The sequence below is a fragment of the Ascaphus truei genome, chromosome 1, assembly GCF_040206685.1.
Source record: "Ascaphus truei isolate aAscTru1 chromosome 1, aAscTru1.hap1, whole genome shotgun sequence".
NCBI classification, from domain to species: Eukaryota; Metazoa; Chordata; class Amphibia; order Anura; family Ascaphidae; genus Ascaphus; species Ascaphus truei.
In genome coordinates, this window is record NC_134483.1 from 127,906,030 (window position 1) to 127,922,957 (window position 16,928).

General features: G+C 44.2%; 1 protein-coding gene across 1 annotated transcript in view; it reads right to left on the reverse strand.

Moving 5' to 3' along the window:
• Positions 1–16,928, reverse strand: part of FOCAD (focadhesin) — a 200,516-nt gene that overhangs the window by 120,519 nt on the left and 63,069 nt on the right. Inside the window, exons 9-11 of the mRNA XM_075594653.1 lie at positions 12,246–12,333; positions 10,631–10,839; positions 8,811–9,071 (exon numbers count right to left, since the gene is read on the reverse strand). Coding sequence (XP_075450768.1) covers positions 8,811–9,071; positions 10,631–10,839; positions 12,246–12,333 — 558 coding nt within the window. The remainder of the gene's footprint in view (positions 1–8,810; positions 9,072–10,630; positions 10,840–12,245; positions 12,334–16,928) is intronic.

Here is a 16,928-nt window from a genome sequence, read left to right on the forward strand (position 1 = left end):
GTACTGACCCTTTGGGATGCCTGTAATCACTGATCTGGGGTGACAGCTGTCCGCTCTCAAAAAAGAATTCCTAGAGTTTAATTTTTTATAAACATCAAATTGTATTTTAAGATTCATATCTATATAAAATAGGATGTCCAGGTAGCTGATGTGATGTGCATTGTAATTAGTGGTGAAGTGAATATCTAAAGTGTTATCATTTAAATAATCAAAAAATGCTTGTAATGTGTCTGTGCTCCCGTGCCAAATAATAATCAGATCATCTATGAATCGTTTGTAAAAATAATATTGTGTCTATAAGTGTTGGTGCTACTGTAAATAATGTTGTTCTCCCACCACCCCATAAAAAGAATGGCATAGGAGGGGGCGAAACTCCTCCCCATTGCCGTCCCCCGAAGTTGTAGATAAAATTGGTGCTCGAAAAGAAAATAATTGTGCGTGAGAAGAAAGAGTATAGATTCCATAATAAACGTAGTCATAAGTATGGAGCTACCTGGACATTCTATAAAATGACGGACAGCCGTCATGCCCAGATCGTGTTGTATGATCGAATACAAGGAGACCACATCCATAGTTACCCACAAAAAATCTTGATCCCATGTAATGTCCTGTAATTTTGTAAGTAAGTCCCCTGAATCCAGAATGAAGGACGGCAGAGCCCTAACAAAGGGCTGTAAATAAGAATTAACGTATTGGGACAAACCATCTCCCAAAGATCCAATACTAGAGACTATTGGCCGACCAGGAGGGTCGACCAAAGTCTTATGGATCTTTGGGAGATGGTGATATATGGGAATTACTGGATGGAGGTTGACTATGAAGCCCGTTTCATCCTTATTCAATACGTGTGTTGCTGTCCCCAGATCAACCAGCTCCAGAAGCTCCTTCAAAAAATCATCTGTGGGGTCCCGTGGTAGCTCAGAGTAGGAGGATACATCCCCAAGTTGGCGGAAGGCTTCCTTGAAGTAATCAGTCCTACTCTGAACCACCACCGCACCCCCTTTGTCGGCATTCTTAATGACTAACATGGGATTATCCTGCAGTGTTTTGATGCAAACACGCTCCTCTTTACTAAGATTGTCATAACCCAAATGGGAAAAGGAGAAGCCCTGAGCTAGCAGTCTGAGGTCGCGCACAACCAAGTTCTCAAACATAGTGAGATAAGGACCTTTGACAAAAGTAGGGTAAAAAACAGATTTCTCCCTGAGTTTGGACCCCCAGTCCCCAAGGGTATGGGTTTGTGATTCATCCATGGTGTTACCCTGTTCAAGAAGATCTTCCATATCCCTAAGCGTACAGTGATCACGGAAAGATTCCAGAGATTCTAAGAGGGGGGGAGGAGGATTAGTTGTATCGAGCATGGGTTCACTATAATCTTCAAAAGAAGTCTCATCTGGAGCTGTCACAGTCAAAGACCCCTCCCCAACATTGGGTTGATGATAGAATTTTTTTGGTTATCCCCCTTCTGTGGATCTGGGCCCCTGCAGATTCCTGGCATTATTTCATGGTGTTGCCAAGTGGGACAGTTAAATATTACATAATAAGCTCTTTAGGAACGGATTTTCCGTTTCCCTGTGTTTTCTTTCATCTTTCGTGCCCACACTGTTTATTAACTTCCTCTTATTTTACAATGTTTTCGTGGATGTATTGTAACACTGACAATGAAGTGTATTATACCTTTATGTGTGCAGTCTACACATCACCCTCCACTGAAGAGCAGGTGAGTGTCTATGGCTGCCGAAAAGAAGAGATATGTGTAGATTTGTAATATTTCACACTAGGGTACAGGAGGGCCCGGGCATGCGGCGTGTTCCGTTCTAAGGGCCCGCCGCAAAGTGAAAATCGCCGGTGGAAACGGCGATTTTCGGTATGTGCGAATGCGCAGACCGGCAATGCGCCGTTCTACGCATGCGCAACCTCCCCCCCATTCTGCGTATGCGCGACCCCAGCCCGTTCTGCGCATGCGTGACCTCGTACTGGCCCATTCTGCGCATGCGCGACATCAGACTGGCCCGTTCTGCGCATGCGCAGACATGGTGGCCCCCTTCTCGGTGCCGCCGAAAAGCGGAGCGCAGAGAAGCGGGGCCTTGCTGTGTTTGTGCACCTACAGTACACCTTTATAATAAGGGAATTCTGACACTGGCTTTGGCCATCTTTTAACTGCACAAATAAGCATATGCTTTATTTATTTAACCCCTCCAGGGCACTTTCCCATATTTTACAAAGTTTAGTCCACGGGACAATAAGAAATTCCATTTATTCGGTGTAGGTACCTGCTAAACGATGTTTAACTTGACGAGGTTGGCAGGCTTGAAACATGTTTTGCAAAAGATGCAACCATCTGACTCCTTTGTTACACAGACTTAGGATCTAAATGTAAACATGTCACTAATATCTTTGAACCCAAATTGGTAGGAGCGCAGGTATGGTTCTTTTATTACACATGATTGTGTGTAGAAAATGTTTTCTTTACAGTGGCAACCTCCGTCCTCTACAGCACTTTTATATTCGATACTGGAATTGTAAAAAAAAGGCCATAAAAGAAACCAAGAATCAGCTATACCTACCCCATAAAGCAATTTTACAACATAAACACCAGCTTAGAAAGCACCTTGCGGAACAGAGAAGCATTAATGTGCGGGAAAGACTCGACCACGTTTGCTAGCCAGAAATAGATCCCACTTCACCCATGAAAATGTAAAACAACACACTGAAATTTGATGCCACTTTTTCACTTGTGGTAGAGAATAAGTCCACCTCGGTTGTAAAAAAACCGAGGTATTAGCCAAGCAATTAAACTTTTCAATGCTTTTTTTTTTTTCTCATCGTTTTTACAGCACTACATTTGGTGAACCAATGTGTTTTACCGCAGAGTAATAAAATACTCTTAAAGTAAAGCTCAGGGTGGCCCACACAGCCTCAGGAATATTACTCTTCATAAATGATATAATTATATAGCCATGGCTGGTCCAGACCATCTTTCTGCCTTCCTGTCACGTAAGTTCTGATAGCTACTGACAGTGACAGGCTATCCTGTGGGTTTACCCCTCCTCATGCTGCCTCTCTGAGTGACAGGGGTGCAGGTGAATGAGAGTCTGTGCCCTCCCCCTCTGAGCTTAGGGAGAAAGTGTTCAAATTTATAGGAGTTGAGCTCAGCCCCTCCGGGGGAGAGAGTCAGTTCAAGTTTCTCCCGGCGGGAGTGAGACGTGCCTTTAGCCCCTCCTTGGGCTGAGTGAGCTCAATATCTGTGCAGAGCACAAGGCCTCAATATTACCTGCTGGCCAGCACCATCCGGGGGTCTGGGACCCATTCTCAAACATGATGCAAACGCTGTGATACCACCTGCAGTGGCTGCACCAATAAAGATCCCTTTATACAGTATACTTCTGTCTGCCTACGGCTGAGTCCATGGTAACGGCAGCCGTGCTGAGGCGCGCTGAGGCTGAGGGAAAGCGGGTGCTTTCCCTGGCCTTAGTTCGCGCACCGTCCGGGGGCGGGCCAGTGACGTCACAGAGCTGGTTCGCCCTCATTGGGCGAACCGCTCACGTGACCGGCCCTGCGCTCCGGTGAGCGCCGAAACGAGAAAAAAAATTAACTGATAAGCGTTAGCGCGCCTCAGCGCCTAAGCGCTGACCATGGACTCAGCCTTAGTCTATTGGGCAGAGGTAAGGGAGAAAAGACTGTCATGGTAGGGACTGCCTCCAGCTCTGCTGGAGCCTACTGTGACTGGAGGCGCTGAACCTATGAGAAGAACCCAAGGACTACCAAAAGCCTGTCCCGTTCCCCACAACATCGCAGAAGCTCATCTCTCCTGGAGCCAAACAGGTACAAAGCACCACACAGACCTGTAGCCTAGGCAAGATCTCCCGGAGGGGGATGGGGGGGGGAAGCAGAGCTACAATTAGTTGATTCTTATTGTAACCTCTTAACAAAGGCCGATTGTCAAAAAATGCACACATGTATTACAGTGTACAGGCATACCCCGCATTAACGTACGCAATGGGTCCAGAGCATGTATGTAAAGCGAAAATGTACTTAAAGTGAAGCACTAAATTTTCCCCACTTATCGATGCATGTACTGGACTGCAATCATCATATATGTGCATAACTGATGTAAATAAAGCATTTGTAACAGGCTCTATAGTCTCCCCGCTTGCGCACAGATTCGGTACAGGTAGGGAGCTGATATTGCTGTTCAGGACGTGCTGACAGGCGCATGCGCGAGCTGCCGTTTGCCTATTGGGCGATATGTCCTTACTCGCGAGTGTACTTAAAGTGAGTGTCCTTAAACCAGGGTATGCCTGTACAGAGCTTTAAAATAGTTGAGTTTTATCAGTGTTGTATATTTGTAAATCTTCATTTGTATAGCGCCATCCATGTACTTAGCTCTTCACAGCAGTAATACATGACATAATAGAAGACATCATAGGAATAACTGCTTCAGCCATAAAAGTAAGATTAGGATCATTAATTCCTGCCCCGAAGAGTTTACAATCTAAGTTATAAGTAGGAAGAATTTACAGAGACAAGAAGGAGGGTGCTCTGGGAAGTGCAAGGGTACACGGTTAGTGCACATGAGATGTATAGTATCAGCCAACGGAGCAACCCACATGCTTCATTAAATAGGCCTTAAAAGGTGGAGAGAGATGGTTCTAGTCGATTATTGAAGGGGAAAGCATCCTAATGCATCCTCCCCTCGTAATGGGGCAAGAAGCGAGAGGTTTTAGGTGGTAGAGGGCTTTAGGTACAAAAGGGGTAGACAGAAGACATCCTTGAACAGAACTCAAGTGTCGAGCAGGTGTATAGAGAGAAATCCGGGATGAGAGGTAAGGAGGGGCAGAAGAATGTATAACCTCAAAGATGTAATACGGGATTTTATAGGAAGCCAGGAGAGGATGTCAGCAGGAGAGACGCTGAGACAGATTTGGGAGAGAGTAAAGTGATTCTAGCAGCGGCATTTTGATAGGTTGTAGGGGAGACAGGTGAGAGGCAGAAAGAAGAGGCCAGTAGAAGGTTGCAATAGTCGAGACAGGAGAGAATGAGGTCCTGTGTTCGAGTTTTAGCAGTAGAGCAATAGAGGGAAGGGCAGCAATCTTACAGAGGAAAAATCAATAAGATTTTACCAACAATGTGAATATGAGAGGAGAATGAGAGAGGAGTCAAATGTGAGACCTAGGCAGTCTGCTTGTGATACTGGGTGTATGAAAGATATAGTGATAAGGTGTTTAGGCGCTCCTATATAGAGTATAATAATGTGATAAATAAAAAAACAATATTAAATCACTAAAAAGTGTTTGAAATGTGCACTAATAAATATAATATATAGTATATAAAGTGCAAGTGCAAAAAATCACAAAGTGAAAAAAATCGCAGCTATGAAGAGAGGTCCAAGTATTTCTTCTGTACAGATGTGTCAGAAGCTTTGGGGGGCGGGTATCACCATATGTGAAATGAAGCAGATAAATACTACATAGTGTAATATGCTTCAAAAGGTCTTTAAATACTAGGAATGTAGAAAAATAGGGACTCACAGTATCTCAGATAAAAAACAGCATGTCCCACAATAAATGTGGTTCTGCATAACTGATCTTTGCTTCTCTAGTAAATAGACGGTGGTGGTCTGGGTGTGATCTTCTTCAATAAAACAGAAATTATGCCATAGTTCAACAATCTATGCAATTCAAGTGTGTATTAAACAAATAGTATCACACTTACATGGGTAAAAAACAGTATAGACACATAAAACTAAAGATGGGTGGCTTCCGATAACCTCAACGCTCCGACTGTTAGTCTCTCAATCTGTCGCGCTCCCGGTATGCGTCACTTCACTTCCGGTGGCGGGTCGGGTCACTTCTGGTGCACTCGGTATCACGGAGAGAAACGGGCGGTAATCCAGTAACAAAACGGAGGGTATCTTGAGAGCCTACTCCACAGACTTCTTCAGTAGTCTGAAGTTTGTTTATAGAGTCAGATTCATCACACCAACCCTGTGGTGTAGCAGCTAGAGAATTGCACTAGCCTATGAAACGTCACACGTTAAATTCCTGCATGTGTATTATATAAAATGTATTCATTGTTGTGCTGTCATTGGTCAGAGAAGGGTCATGTGACCCTCCTCTGCGCTCAAAAGGTACGTAAGCGCTGCGCACATGGACGCAGCCTTATGAAGAGGTGGAGAAAAGAGCTGTAGATGCCCCTCGCGCGGCAGCCATTTCACGATCCCGGTTATAACGCAGTCTTATTATGTAGACCCCGAGCACCGCATTATAACAGGGTTCAGCTATATAGACATCTCTATAGATATATATTTAGATAGATAGATCTCTCTCAAAAACGAATAGATGATACCATTCTGTGGCAAACGAAATGCTTTTATTTGTGCGAGCTTTCGAGATACATTGATCTCTTCTTCCAGCGATGTTACAATGGGTAAAGCAAGAAAGGGTTTACTTAAAAATAGTGCATCTTGGAATGTATCTGTGACTAGAGCCTATCCCTCCCCCAGAATATATACAGGGCTTGACAAATTACCAAAAAAGCTACTCGCCCCCTGTCCCCAATTAAAATCAAGTGGAATAAATTCCTAATCAGATCTAAAAAAAAAGACCAATCTTAATTTCTTGTTCTTCCCGATATGTTATTTCACTTTTCCCAGTTATTGCCCCTTTATTAGGTCCCACAAACATGGTGTGAGTGTGGTATTCGGGGCAGACAGAATGCAGGGTCAGGGTTCTGATTAAGCACTTTGCTGCTCAGTGTCTGACCTCCGGGGGACTGTGTGTGGAGAGCATGGGTGGGGCTCTGTGTGGGGAGCAGGGGGGGGGGCTCTGTGTGGGGAGCAGGGGGGGCTCTGTGTGGGGAGCAGGGGGAGCTCTGTGTGGGGAGCAGGGGGGGGGAGCTCTGTGTGGGGAGCAGGGGGAGCTCTGTGTGGGGAGCAGGGGGGGGCTCTGTGTGGGGGGAGCATGGGGGGGCTCTGTGTGGGGAGCAGGGGGGGGCTCTGTGTGGGGAGCAGGGGGGGGCTCTGTGTGGGGAGCGGGGGGGGCTCTGTGTGGGGAGCAGGGGGGGCTCTGTGTGGGGAGCAGGGGGGGCTCTGTGTAGGGAGCAGGGGGGGCTCTGTGTGGGGAGCAAGGGGGGGGGCTCTGTGTGGGGAGCAGGGGGGGCTCTGTGTGGGGAGCAGGGGGGGCTCTGTGTGGGGAGCAGGGGGGCTCTGTGTGAGAACTACAAGAAAGCCTGCCTTGTTGCTGCTCCCAAACTCCAATCACGGAGTAACTCGGACCTCCTGAACCAGCAGGTGAGCTACAGCACCCAGGGAAACACCCATGTAGTGGCCAGATCTTCCGTGGCAGGGGGGGGGGAACAGGTGCTACACCTACAAACAATTAGCTTGTAAAAACTCTGCAAGCAAAAAGGAGTACAAGCAGGATCATTAGCACATAAGCTGCGTATCACCTCTTCCGTGAGGAGATGATGTACAGGGACTTTTAGTGAACGGTGTGCTAAACATGCATGCTGTCATCTTCAAGGAAAACAAGGACATTTTGAAAGTCTACGAGGCTGATCAAAACATAGCTACTTTCCGTATGGTTTCTCATGGTGGCAAAAAATAATAAGTAATTATGAATGTGACACCCTGCTATTTCTGCTTTAAAGCAGCAGTCCAAATGCCGGTTTCGCCCGCCCCCCCTTTAATATGTGCATAAATACAATCCACACAATGATAAGTAATTAGCTAAGTTGCCGATCGATCGGCGAAGATTCGGCTGGGGGTTCACTAAATGACTCCAGAGGAGTATTGACTCAGTATATGTGACTTTGTAAATGGTTTGCTATAGAAACAAAAAAGGCTTGTTACATTATAACACATTAAAAATGTAATTCAATGTATTTTCTGACAGTACAGAACTGATTTATTAAAAAAAAACACATGTAGGATATTGCTTGGACTTCAGCTTTAAACAGTTAGTTGTGTACGGATTGAGTTACCCTCACACATGAGTGTGAGATTCACACAAATAGTTCTTTTCTAAACATTAACCAAATAAAGATGTAGCGGTGGGCATGTAATGCAGCCACTCCTACCTCTGAAGTAATGAAACATTATCCCACCGTTTTACTTAGTTGAGTTGAAACTGACCGTGCAGGCTAAAAAAAAAAACCCCGAAATATAACAACCTCCAGACGCATCCTATTACATCACTACATTATCATAAACAAAACGCTGACAACGCAACATACTGACCTCTGCATGGCTGTCATTAAGAGACGAGACACGGCTGTTCAACATATTTTCATGACTAAATAATGCTCTGTAAACATGTTACACGCTTATTTTGTTGATCTACATGTTACACGCTTATTTTGTTGATCTACATGTTATACGCTTATTTTGTTGATCTACATGTTACAAGCTTATTTTGTTGATCGACATGTTACACGCTTATTTTGTTGATCTACATGTTACACGCTTATTTTGTTGATCTACATGTTACACGCTTATTTTGTTGATCTACAGTACAAAGTAAGGGCTCTTAAACTGGTGGCTTTGGTGATGGTTCCTAAAACCATTTAACATTCCTTTCTCACCTGCAACCTGGGGTTTTAAATCTGCTTTTCAGACCAGTGACCATTATGTTTGTTATTTACAGTACTGTATATACATAATATATCATGTATTTGTGAATACTATTGAGCAGATCTATGGTGGTCCTCCACCCGATTTTGACATTGAAGTGAATCGCGAGAAGGGAGGGTTTGAGAACCCCTGAACAGCGGTTGATCAGTGAATGACTCCACATCAATGTATTCCTTACCTGGGAAGAATCTGCCTTGGCCACTTCAATGATAACGTCCAGAACCTTACGCAGACCCGCTCCGGATTCGTGAATGACAAGAAAACCCAGCAGCAGTGAGATATGTGCAGGGACCTGAGTGGTGAAGGGCAGCAAGGAAGCCATGGAAGATAGCCAGTCGTTCGAAGCGCTACTGTTTTCTTGGACCTTCTCAAGTATACTCAAGGTAACAGCTATTGAGCAGTACCAAGTTGTTATAGGAAGGAATAGCTTTGCAGAATGCTGAAAATACAAAGCCAATAACATCATTGCAGTTTGTTCACTGATAACCAAGGCTAATGCAGACCTGAAATACGATGATTCATATTTCTATAAATAAGCTTTACTCAGGGGAAAGTTATTACAGCATTTAAACAGCGATCTCACGCAATTATCCCTCTTTTAAAAAAAAAAAAAAAAAATGTAAACAATGGGATTTGGGAGCTGAACTGCGGTATTTCAGCTCCGAGGAACACCCAAGCTTCCAAGATACTAACCAGTGAAGTTACCGGTATTGTTTATTGGTTTTGAAAGGTGACTTAAATGGCCGTACAATAGGAAATCGAGACAGATGACGTTTGTGGCTTTCTATTGGCCCATGGGATACGTCAGCTTTGGAGACCATTTTGTTTCCCCTGGAGGAATATGCAAAACTAGTAACTGCACAAGTAAGTAGCTCGGGTAGGGATTCCCAGAGCTGAAAAATGGGCTTTAGCTCAGGAGGACTCCCCGGTTCCCAGCCTGTAACAAAATAAAATTAAATTAAAAAAAAAAAAGCGTAAAAATTAAATAAAAATCAGCTAGGATTGTTGCTTTAAAGTATATTGTCCTCTCCAGGATTAGAAATTATCACATCTTTGGAATTGCGAGGAAATTTTAATGAAGGAAAGTGTGCGACTTGAATAATAAAATAGTGTGTTATCCCACGAGATTCACTAAAGTTAGAGCTTGAGCATCTACAAAGAGCAATTGTAAGCACTTCATGTATATACGATTTGTATATTAATATATGGAATGAAAAAATATATACATGTATATTTATATGTTTTTTTTTTTTTTTTAAACAAACTGTATTTACTTTGCCCTTCAAATTCGTATCACAGTTGATTGTGAAAATATATTGATTTCAAAAGTGTTCTCTTTTTTTTTCTTTTCTTATTCATCATTGTGATTTTTTGGAAAATCTGTGTTTCTAGCCCATCCCTGATCACTGCAGCTTTGGATTCTCTGCAGCACCTATCGGAATGTCAGGAATGAGCACCTCACTCGCTATTGGTGCAAACATTCTCACAATATGTGGAACATGTTATGTGGGCTGATTACATCCGACCCTGATCTCTTGAGCAAATATATCAACCCACCTTACACCTGACAGATGACGCAGTGAGAATAAGAAACCTGCAGCACCTAAGATATCAGATGACGCATCCCAATAAAATACTGAAAGAAGCAACCTTTTCTGTTCCAATAACGAACCCCCAAACTTCTCACTGATATTAGCGAAGCAAAACCAGAGCAGTGGTTTGTTGCAAGTTGTGAACAAAGTGGGCCAACATGAGAGTCTTCTTATATATGAAATTATAGAGTGCAGAGCGTTCAAAAACCTCACAGGTCTCTTCTTCCTGTGTTCTAGGCCTACATTATCTGAAGAAGATATGTGCAAAGTTTAAAACTCCTCTGTACGCTATAATTAAAGATTCCACACATTTGTTTGAAACCATATATTCTCGATTAATCCGGAAAAGGATGCATCATTGAATGGGAAGACAAAAGAGACGGTGACATGGCCGTGACTAAACTACCTTTCCTTCTTTTACTTTCTCCCCGCTGTCCACGTTCTGCACCATTTGCAAAAGTGTTAGCAGCAGCTCCTCTCGCGTGGTGCCCCTGTCCTGCTCGGAGAGGCATGCTGCCACCGCGGAGGAAGATATGACATGGAGGAGCGGCATCACCAGCACACGGGCTGTGGCTGGTGCTTTCTGCGCCCCTTTGCATGACAGGATCTTCAGAGCTACAGAACACGAAAGGAAAAAAAGTCAACCAGAGAACATGAGCCAAAATAAACATTTTCAGCAGCCACCTTAATCCTGCATTGGCACATTGATGCAGAAGGGGACTCTAATGCATTGTACATTTGATTCCTCCAGCACCTAGGCCCAGATCAATAAAAGGGGGCTAAGCTTTAGCCTGCCTACCTATTTTGCTAGGTAAGAAAAAGCAACACAGGGAACTACGGATTTTCTAATCTATTTATTAAGCCAAATAGCTGTGCACAATATCTGGCTTAATAAATAGATTAGAAAATCAGTATAGTGTCCTGTGTTGCTTTTTCTTACCATATATACAGGATTACTCACAGGCCATCCCTGATCACAGGAGCGCCGGTAGCTGTATTACACGCATACCTCGCATTAACGTACGCAATGGGACCAGAGCATGTATGTAAAGCGAAAATGTACTTAAAGTGAAGCACTACCTTTTTTCCACTTATTGATGCATGTACTGTACTACAATCGTCATATACGTGCATAACTGATGTAAATAACGCATTTGTAACAGGCTCTATAGTCTCCCCGCTTGCGCACACCTTCAGGACGTGATGACAGGCGCATGCGTGAACTGCCGTTTGCCTATTGAGCGATATGTCCTTACTCGCGAGTGTACTTAAAGTGAGTGTCCTTAAACGGGGTATGCCTGTACTGATTTCATTTATGGTGTGCATCGGGTATCATTATTTTGCATTACATTCCAAAAGCTGTTCAAAGATGATCAAGGCTCCAGATCATACTTAAAGTCAGTATACAGAGATCTGCAAATAAGATCATATTTGGGGCTTAAGAACCCAATTGAGTCAAAGAATTCTGAGAACTAGCATGAAAATGTTGAGAACAAAGAACACCTGCAGTGCACTGGGTGCGATTCTGAGAGTTAAGGTCTCATGCTGTCTCAACTCAATAGTAATACAACGCGTAAGACACCAGAACATATTGACAAAAAAAAGTATGATATGGAGTTGGACAATATTATTCAGAACCTGTAAGGACCAAAATGATGGGGAGATGTTGCTCTAATGAATTGTAAATATTCTTGCAAAATGATTTTTATAGACCTCTAACAATTTGTGTAAAATGTAGGGGTCCATATTGAAATTGACCAGAAGCAAAAGATGAGTTCTCATTTGCATGTCATTTCCCAGAATCCCTATCTGCAACGGAAGCACTGTATGCCAAGAGATAATGAGGAAATACAGGGTTGCAGACCTGCCTGAGACATGTGAATGTGCTCACAAGTGGTATTTTATTTGCTGTACAATGTAAGAAAATCGATTAACAAACAGAAATGAAAAAAAGCTCTGTTTGGCAAATTACCTACACACATAAACCTCTACAAGTATAAACTATAAACTGTACCACTTACCTAGATTCAAGATGGGCTTCTGCTGACTAGCAGGAGTCTGCAGCAAAAGCAAACTCAGCCCAATTAGAGTCTGCTCTGTTGGGAAGCTCTGGAAACAAAATAAAACAATGAAGTATTTAATCCTCTAAAATTACAACAATATTGTAATACCTACTTTGTTTATGATCTGTTCATGGATAGGTATTGGTGGTTAGACTACGATTTCACTAGGGATTTCATGTTGACTAGGATTACATTAAGTAGAACGGAACTACAATACGGGTCAGAAAGCGCACAGACATTTTATTATTGAGCACATTTTACAGCGGTTTGTAGTCTACAAATAGTAGCAAAAGTACATTTATTATTAGGCTGCATAATCAGATAAAAGGTCCCCGCAGCCGGGAGATTACCCATCTGAGTGACACAAATTACAGTGTAGCTCAGTTCTATCCAATCCTCACTCACCCAGGCCAAGATTAGGCCAAGTTTATAGACACTGATGTTTGGTCATAGGAAAAGCATGTGAGATGACCGCAGGCAGATATTGTGTGGGAATAGAGGGGCTTAAACCCTATTACCACCTAAACTCAGACAGCAGACTTCGTCCTTTTCCAGGTTCCTAGTAACGTTTGTGCAGCCACCACATTGCACACAGGTAGTCTCTAACAAGCAGGCAACCAAAGGTGGTACTGTATGCTTTTAATGTTGTGTCAATATCTTTAAGGCAAAAATAGACTTAGGATACGGCCACAGTCACTGCGTACACGCGCGCTTCGGAGCGCGCACCAGTTTGAACCGCGATCTGTGGTATGGGACGCGCGTCCAGAGAAGAGCAGGAGATTGTGACCAGGGGGAATGGCGTGGTCACTACATTATCCTCAAAGGGTCTGTTTTTTCCTGCTTTTATTGCGGCCGGCATTCCCATGCAGTGCAGTCGGAGATCTGCCCCAGTAGTGAAACGCAGGAGAACTCCTCTTCTTCAATTTCCCAGAAAATGGCCACCGAGGTAACGTAACCAAATTGTCCTGCAGGGGCCGTAGCACTCCGGCACCGCAACCCCTTCAGCACTCAAACACGTAAAGGAACGTAACTAGCCTGTACAGTATCTTCAAAGGGCTATATCCTAAAAAGAAGAGGCGAGAAGAATGACCATATATAACCCACTACATACATACTTACCCCTCTCGACCTTTCCCTATGAAATGCGCACTTCCATGTGCTCCTCCTTCTGTCTCTGTATGTCTCCTATAACACTTATTCAATTTAAAGCTCTTTGGGGACGACACTCATTTTCTCCAATGTTTATTTTTATTCCTAATTGCATGACTGTTTCCTGTATTACGGCTTGTATTATATAGCTGTAAAGCAAAGAATAAACTGGCCGGCACTATACAAATAAAAACACAATACAATGCAATGAGAATCGCTTGTAGAAATCATTAAAAAATATTTACAAAAAAAGTGTATTTTAAGGTTTAATAAAATTATTTCCCCCTAAACTCTGTAGTTGCAATAAAATGAAATTAGTGAGTTTCACAAGTCCCTCTGATCGTTTCTCTAGTACAACTATGATCTACTTATACAGTACACACCATGGCACTTTAGGGACAGGTACCATACATTCGGTCACAGGACACCCCAGTAACTCGGGTCACCGCCTCTTGGGACACAATTAATATTTCTAGTCAGTCTCTAATTCACCGAGACTGACCACGAACAACAGTGGACTCAGATCGGTGTCGGCTTACATAGAACCCAGGCCTCCAACTGAAAACATGTTAGACAGGGTGCCGACCAATCAGCAAAGAGATCGGCTGAGCGAAGACAATCAGAGACCGAGAGCTTGCCCGAGTTGGACTAATCCGGACCTGGGGCTAGTACTGTGCTGTAGGACACCCCTAAGGAGCAGGGCTCCAGGGAGAGGGAAATATGAACTGGCCAATAGGGAATGAGCCGACGGAGATAGGACCCAGGCATTGCTCCCCGGTTTCAACTCCATACCTCCCGCAGGGTGAGACGCACTGAAGGGAAGAGAACACTCCGGCCTTGGAGTTTATACTCTCCCAGCAGGTGGGCGCATCCCAAACCAACCGCCCTTTGTCTCATAACCCTGCACCTGGCCCTCTATAATAGAGAGTCCTTGGGTTCATTGTATGCTAGCCTCGCGAAGTGAATCACGGGCCCAGCACACCGAATTCCAGAAAACACCCACACAGTAAGCACAAACATTAAATAAAATGAATGCCCCATATTAACAGGGTTGCCATTACTCAGGTGGCCATTCTGAACGATACATTGGTCTCCATCTTGATGGTTAAGGGCAATCAGCTTAACCTTTAATATACTGTTTCCAGGCTGTCCCTGCCCTCACAATCCCCTCTTACTATTGTAGTGTATGTAGAGTTTTGCAACACACTGTAAATCTTGTATACACAGTTATGTAGCTGGTCTTGGCAAGCAGTTTCCCTGCGGGAGCAGGAGTTGATCGCGCATGATGCTCTAGAGAAATCATCTTGGCAATCCTGAACACCTCCTCTGTGCCCAGGCCGCCAATACGTTTCAGCAGAGTCGTCTTAACTGCTATGGGGAAAAGAACCCACCTCCTGTTTTATTCCCATGTCTGTCATCAAAGGTACAGTTCTACCGAGTCCAAATTTACTCAAACGAGGCTGATGCTGTTAAGAATAGCAATTGAACACATTTCCTCATTAAAGGGCAGTCCCACCTAGGATCACTTGAACCAATAGCAGTGGCTTGTTTAAGTCATTCAATCCCAATGGGGCTTACAAAGCAATGCAAAGGTTAAAAAGTTGTTGTTTTTCACTGTTCCTATAGTAATACTTTTTTTTCTCTTGTATAGCTGACCGTATACCCAGCGCTGTACATCACATTTTACAGACACAATAAGTCTCTGCCCCCTCGAATTAACCATCCAATTTTGGTGCATGAGGACAAGTGAATTGCTCAAAGTCTGAAGGAGAGCCGACACCAGGAGTCAACCATTAAACAAGCTGTAAATCCACGCCCTCGCCCATTGATTTTCTGCATAAATTCATTATCCTGCAATCATACTTAACCACGGGACATACAATTACTACAGGCTCAGTGCTCACTCCCACGGCTAACAGACAGAAGCTCTGCCGATGACGCGAACGATCCCTCAGCCACGTAGTTGGAGTTATTTTCTCAAACCCTCCTACCCCCCTCAGTTAACACCCTCAGTTCAGGAAGCGGTAAAAAAATAAAATAAAGAAATATATGTTTTCAAATTCTGATTGAATCTTTCTACGGCTGCGCTTATATTGCCTGGCGACGGCGACTCAACGCCAAAACAAATACATTGAATCCGTCGCATGCGCTTATAGTAAGCGCGATGGCGACGGAGCGACAAAAAATTTGGAAGCCAGTGAAATTTGATTTTGGGAGAGACAGTCGCCACATGTGACTGTCTCTACACCAATCACCGAGCGCCTACTGCACTCTGCCCCCCCCCCCCCCCCTCGTGACGTCACTGGCCATGTCGCCCAAAACTAAAGATCAACTTTCGCCAATGATATAGGAAGAAAGGTGGTTGTAGCAACAAACGCTTTTTAGACAGGGAATAGTTCCGTGGGCGCCTATAAAATTTTACCACTATAAAGGATATACGAAAACCAAGCCTGTTGGTTGTGAAGATTGTTGATCCTCACGGTGGGCTTGAAAACAAAGAGAAAGCACAACACATAGCGTAATACTGTTGAAACATTAAACAAACAACATATAAGACAACATATAACAGCTGAATACTGAAATGGTATTTTTAGGACAATAAAATCATTTAATAACAATTAATATTTAATATAATGCACAATTTGCATGGACATATAGATTTAAGCAATTAAAAATCTGAATAGGTGGTTCAACTGCTCCGTAGCACCAATGTTGATGATAGCAATGCCTACTCACCAGATGGAATAGGTTTGCAGGCAGTGGATATTTTAGAGAGTATCCCCTCTCATCTGTGTGCTGCTCTCTGCTTAGCTGGTGTCTCTGTCGGCTCGTGGGTGCAGCTCATCAGCGGGGACTCCTGCAGCTCCAGGAAGCACGTCTGAGCAGATGGAACTCAGCTGCAGCTGATTCAGCACGATGTCAGCCACGGACCACCGTGAGCTCGTCTATCTGCTGCTCACTGCTAGCTGGCGTCTCTATCCGCTCGTGGACGCAACTTGTCAGCAGGTACTCCTGCAGGGCGCCAAGCAGGGCGCTTGAATAATGGGAAACCGCAACAGCTGGTATATATACCCCTGAGGAAGAGAGCAGATCGCTCTTGAAACGCGTAGGGTGGAGGTTCAAGCCCCGCACACATTGGTGTAGTACCCCCCGTACATCGGTGAATCAACGTGAGCTGCCAGCTAACCATCTCTTATAGCCGCCGACGAGTTGAACCAGCTGTTGCGGTTTCCCATTATTCAAGCGCCCTGCTTGGCGCCCTGCAGGAGTACCTGCTGACAAGTTGCGTCCACGAGTGGATAGAGACGCCAGCTAGCAGTGAGCAGCAGATAGACGAGCTCACGGTGGTCCGTGGCTGACATCGTGCTGAATCAGCTGCAGCTGAGTTCCATCTGCTCAGACGTGCTTCCTGGAGCTGCAGGAGTCCCCGCTGATGAGCTGCACCCACGAGCCGACAGAGACGCCAGCTAAGCAGAGAGCAGCACACAGATG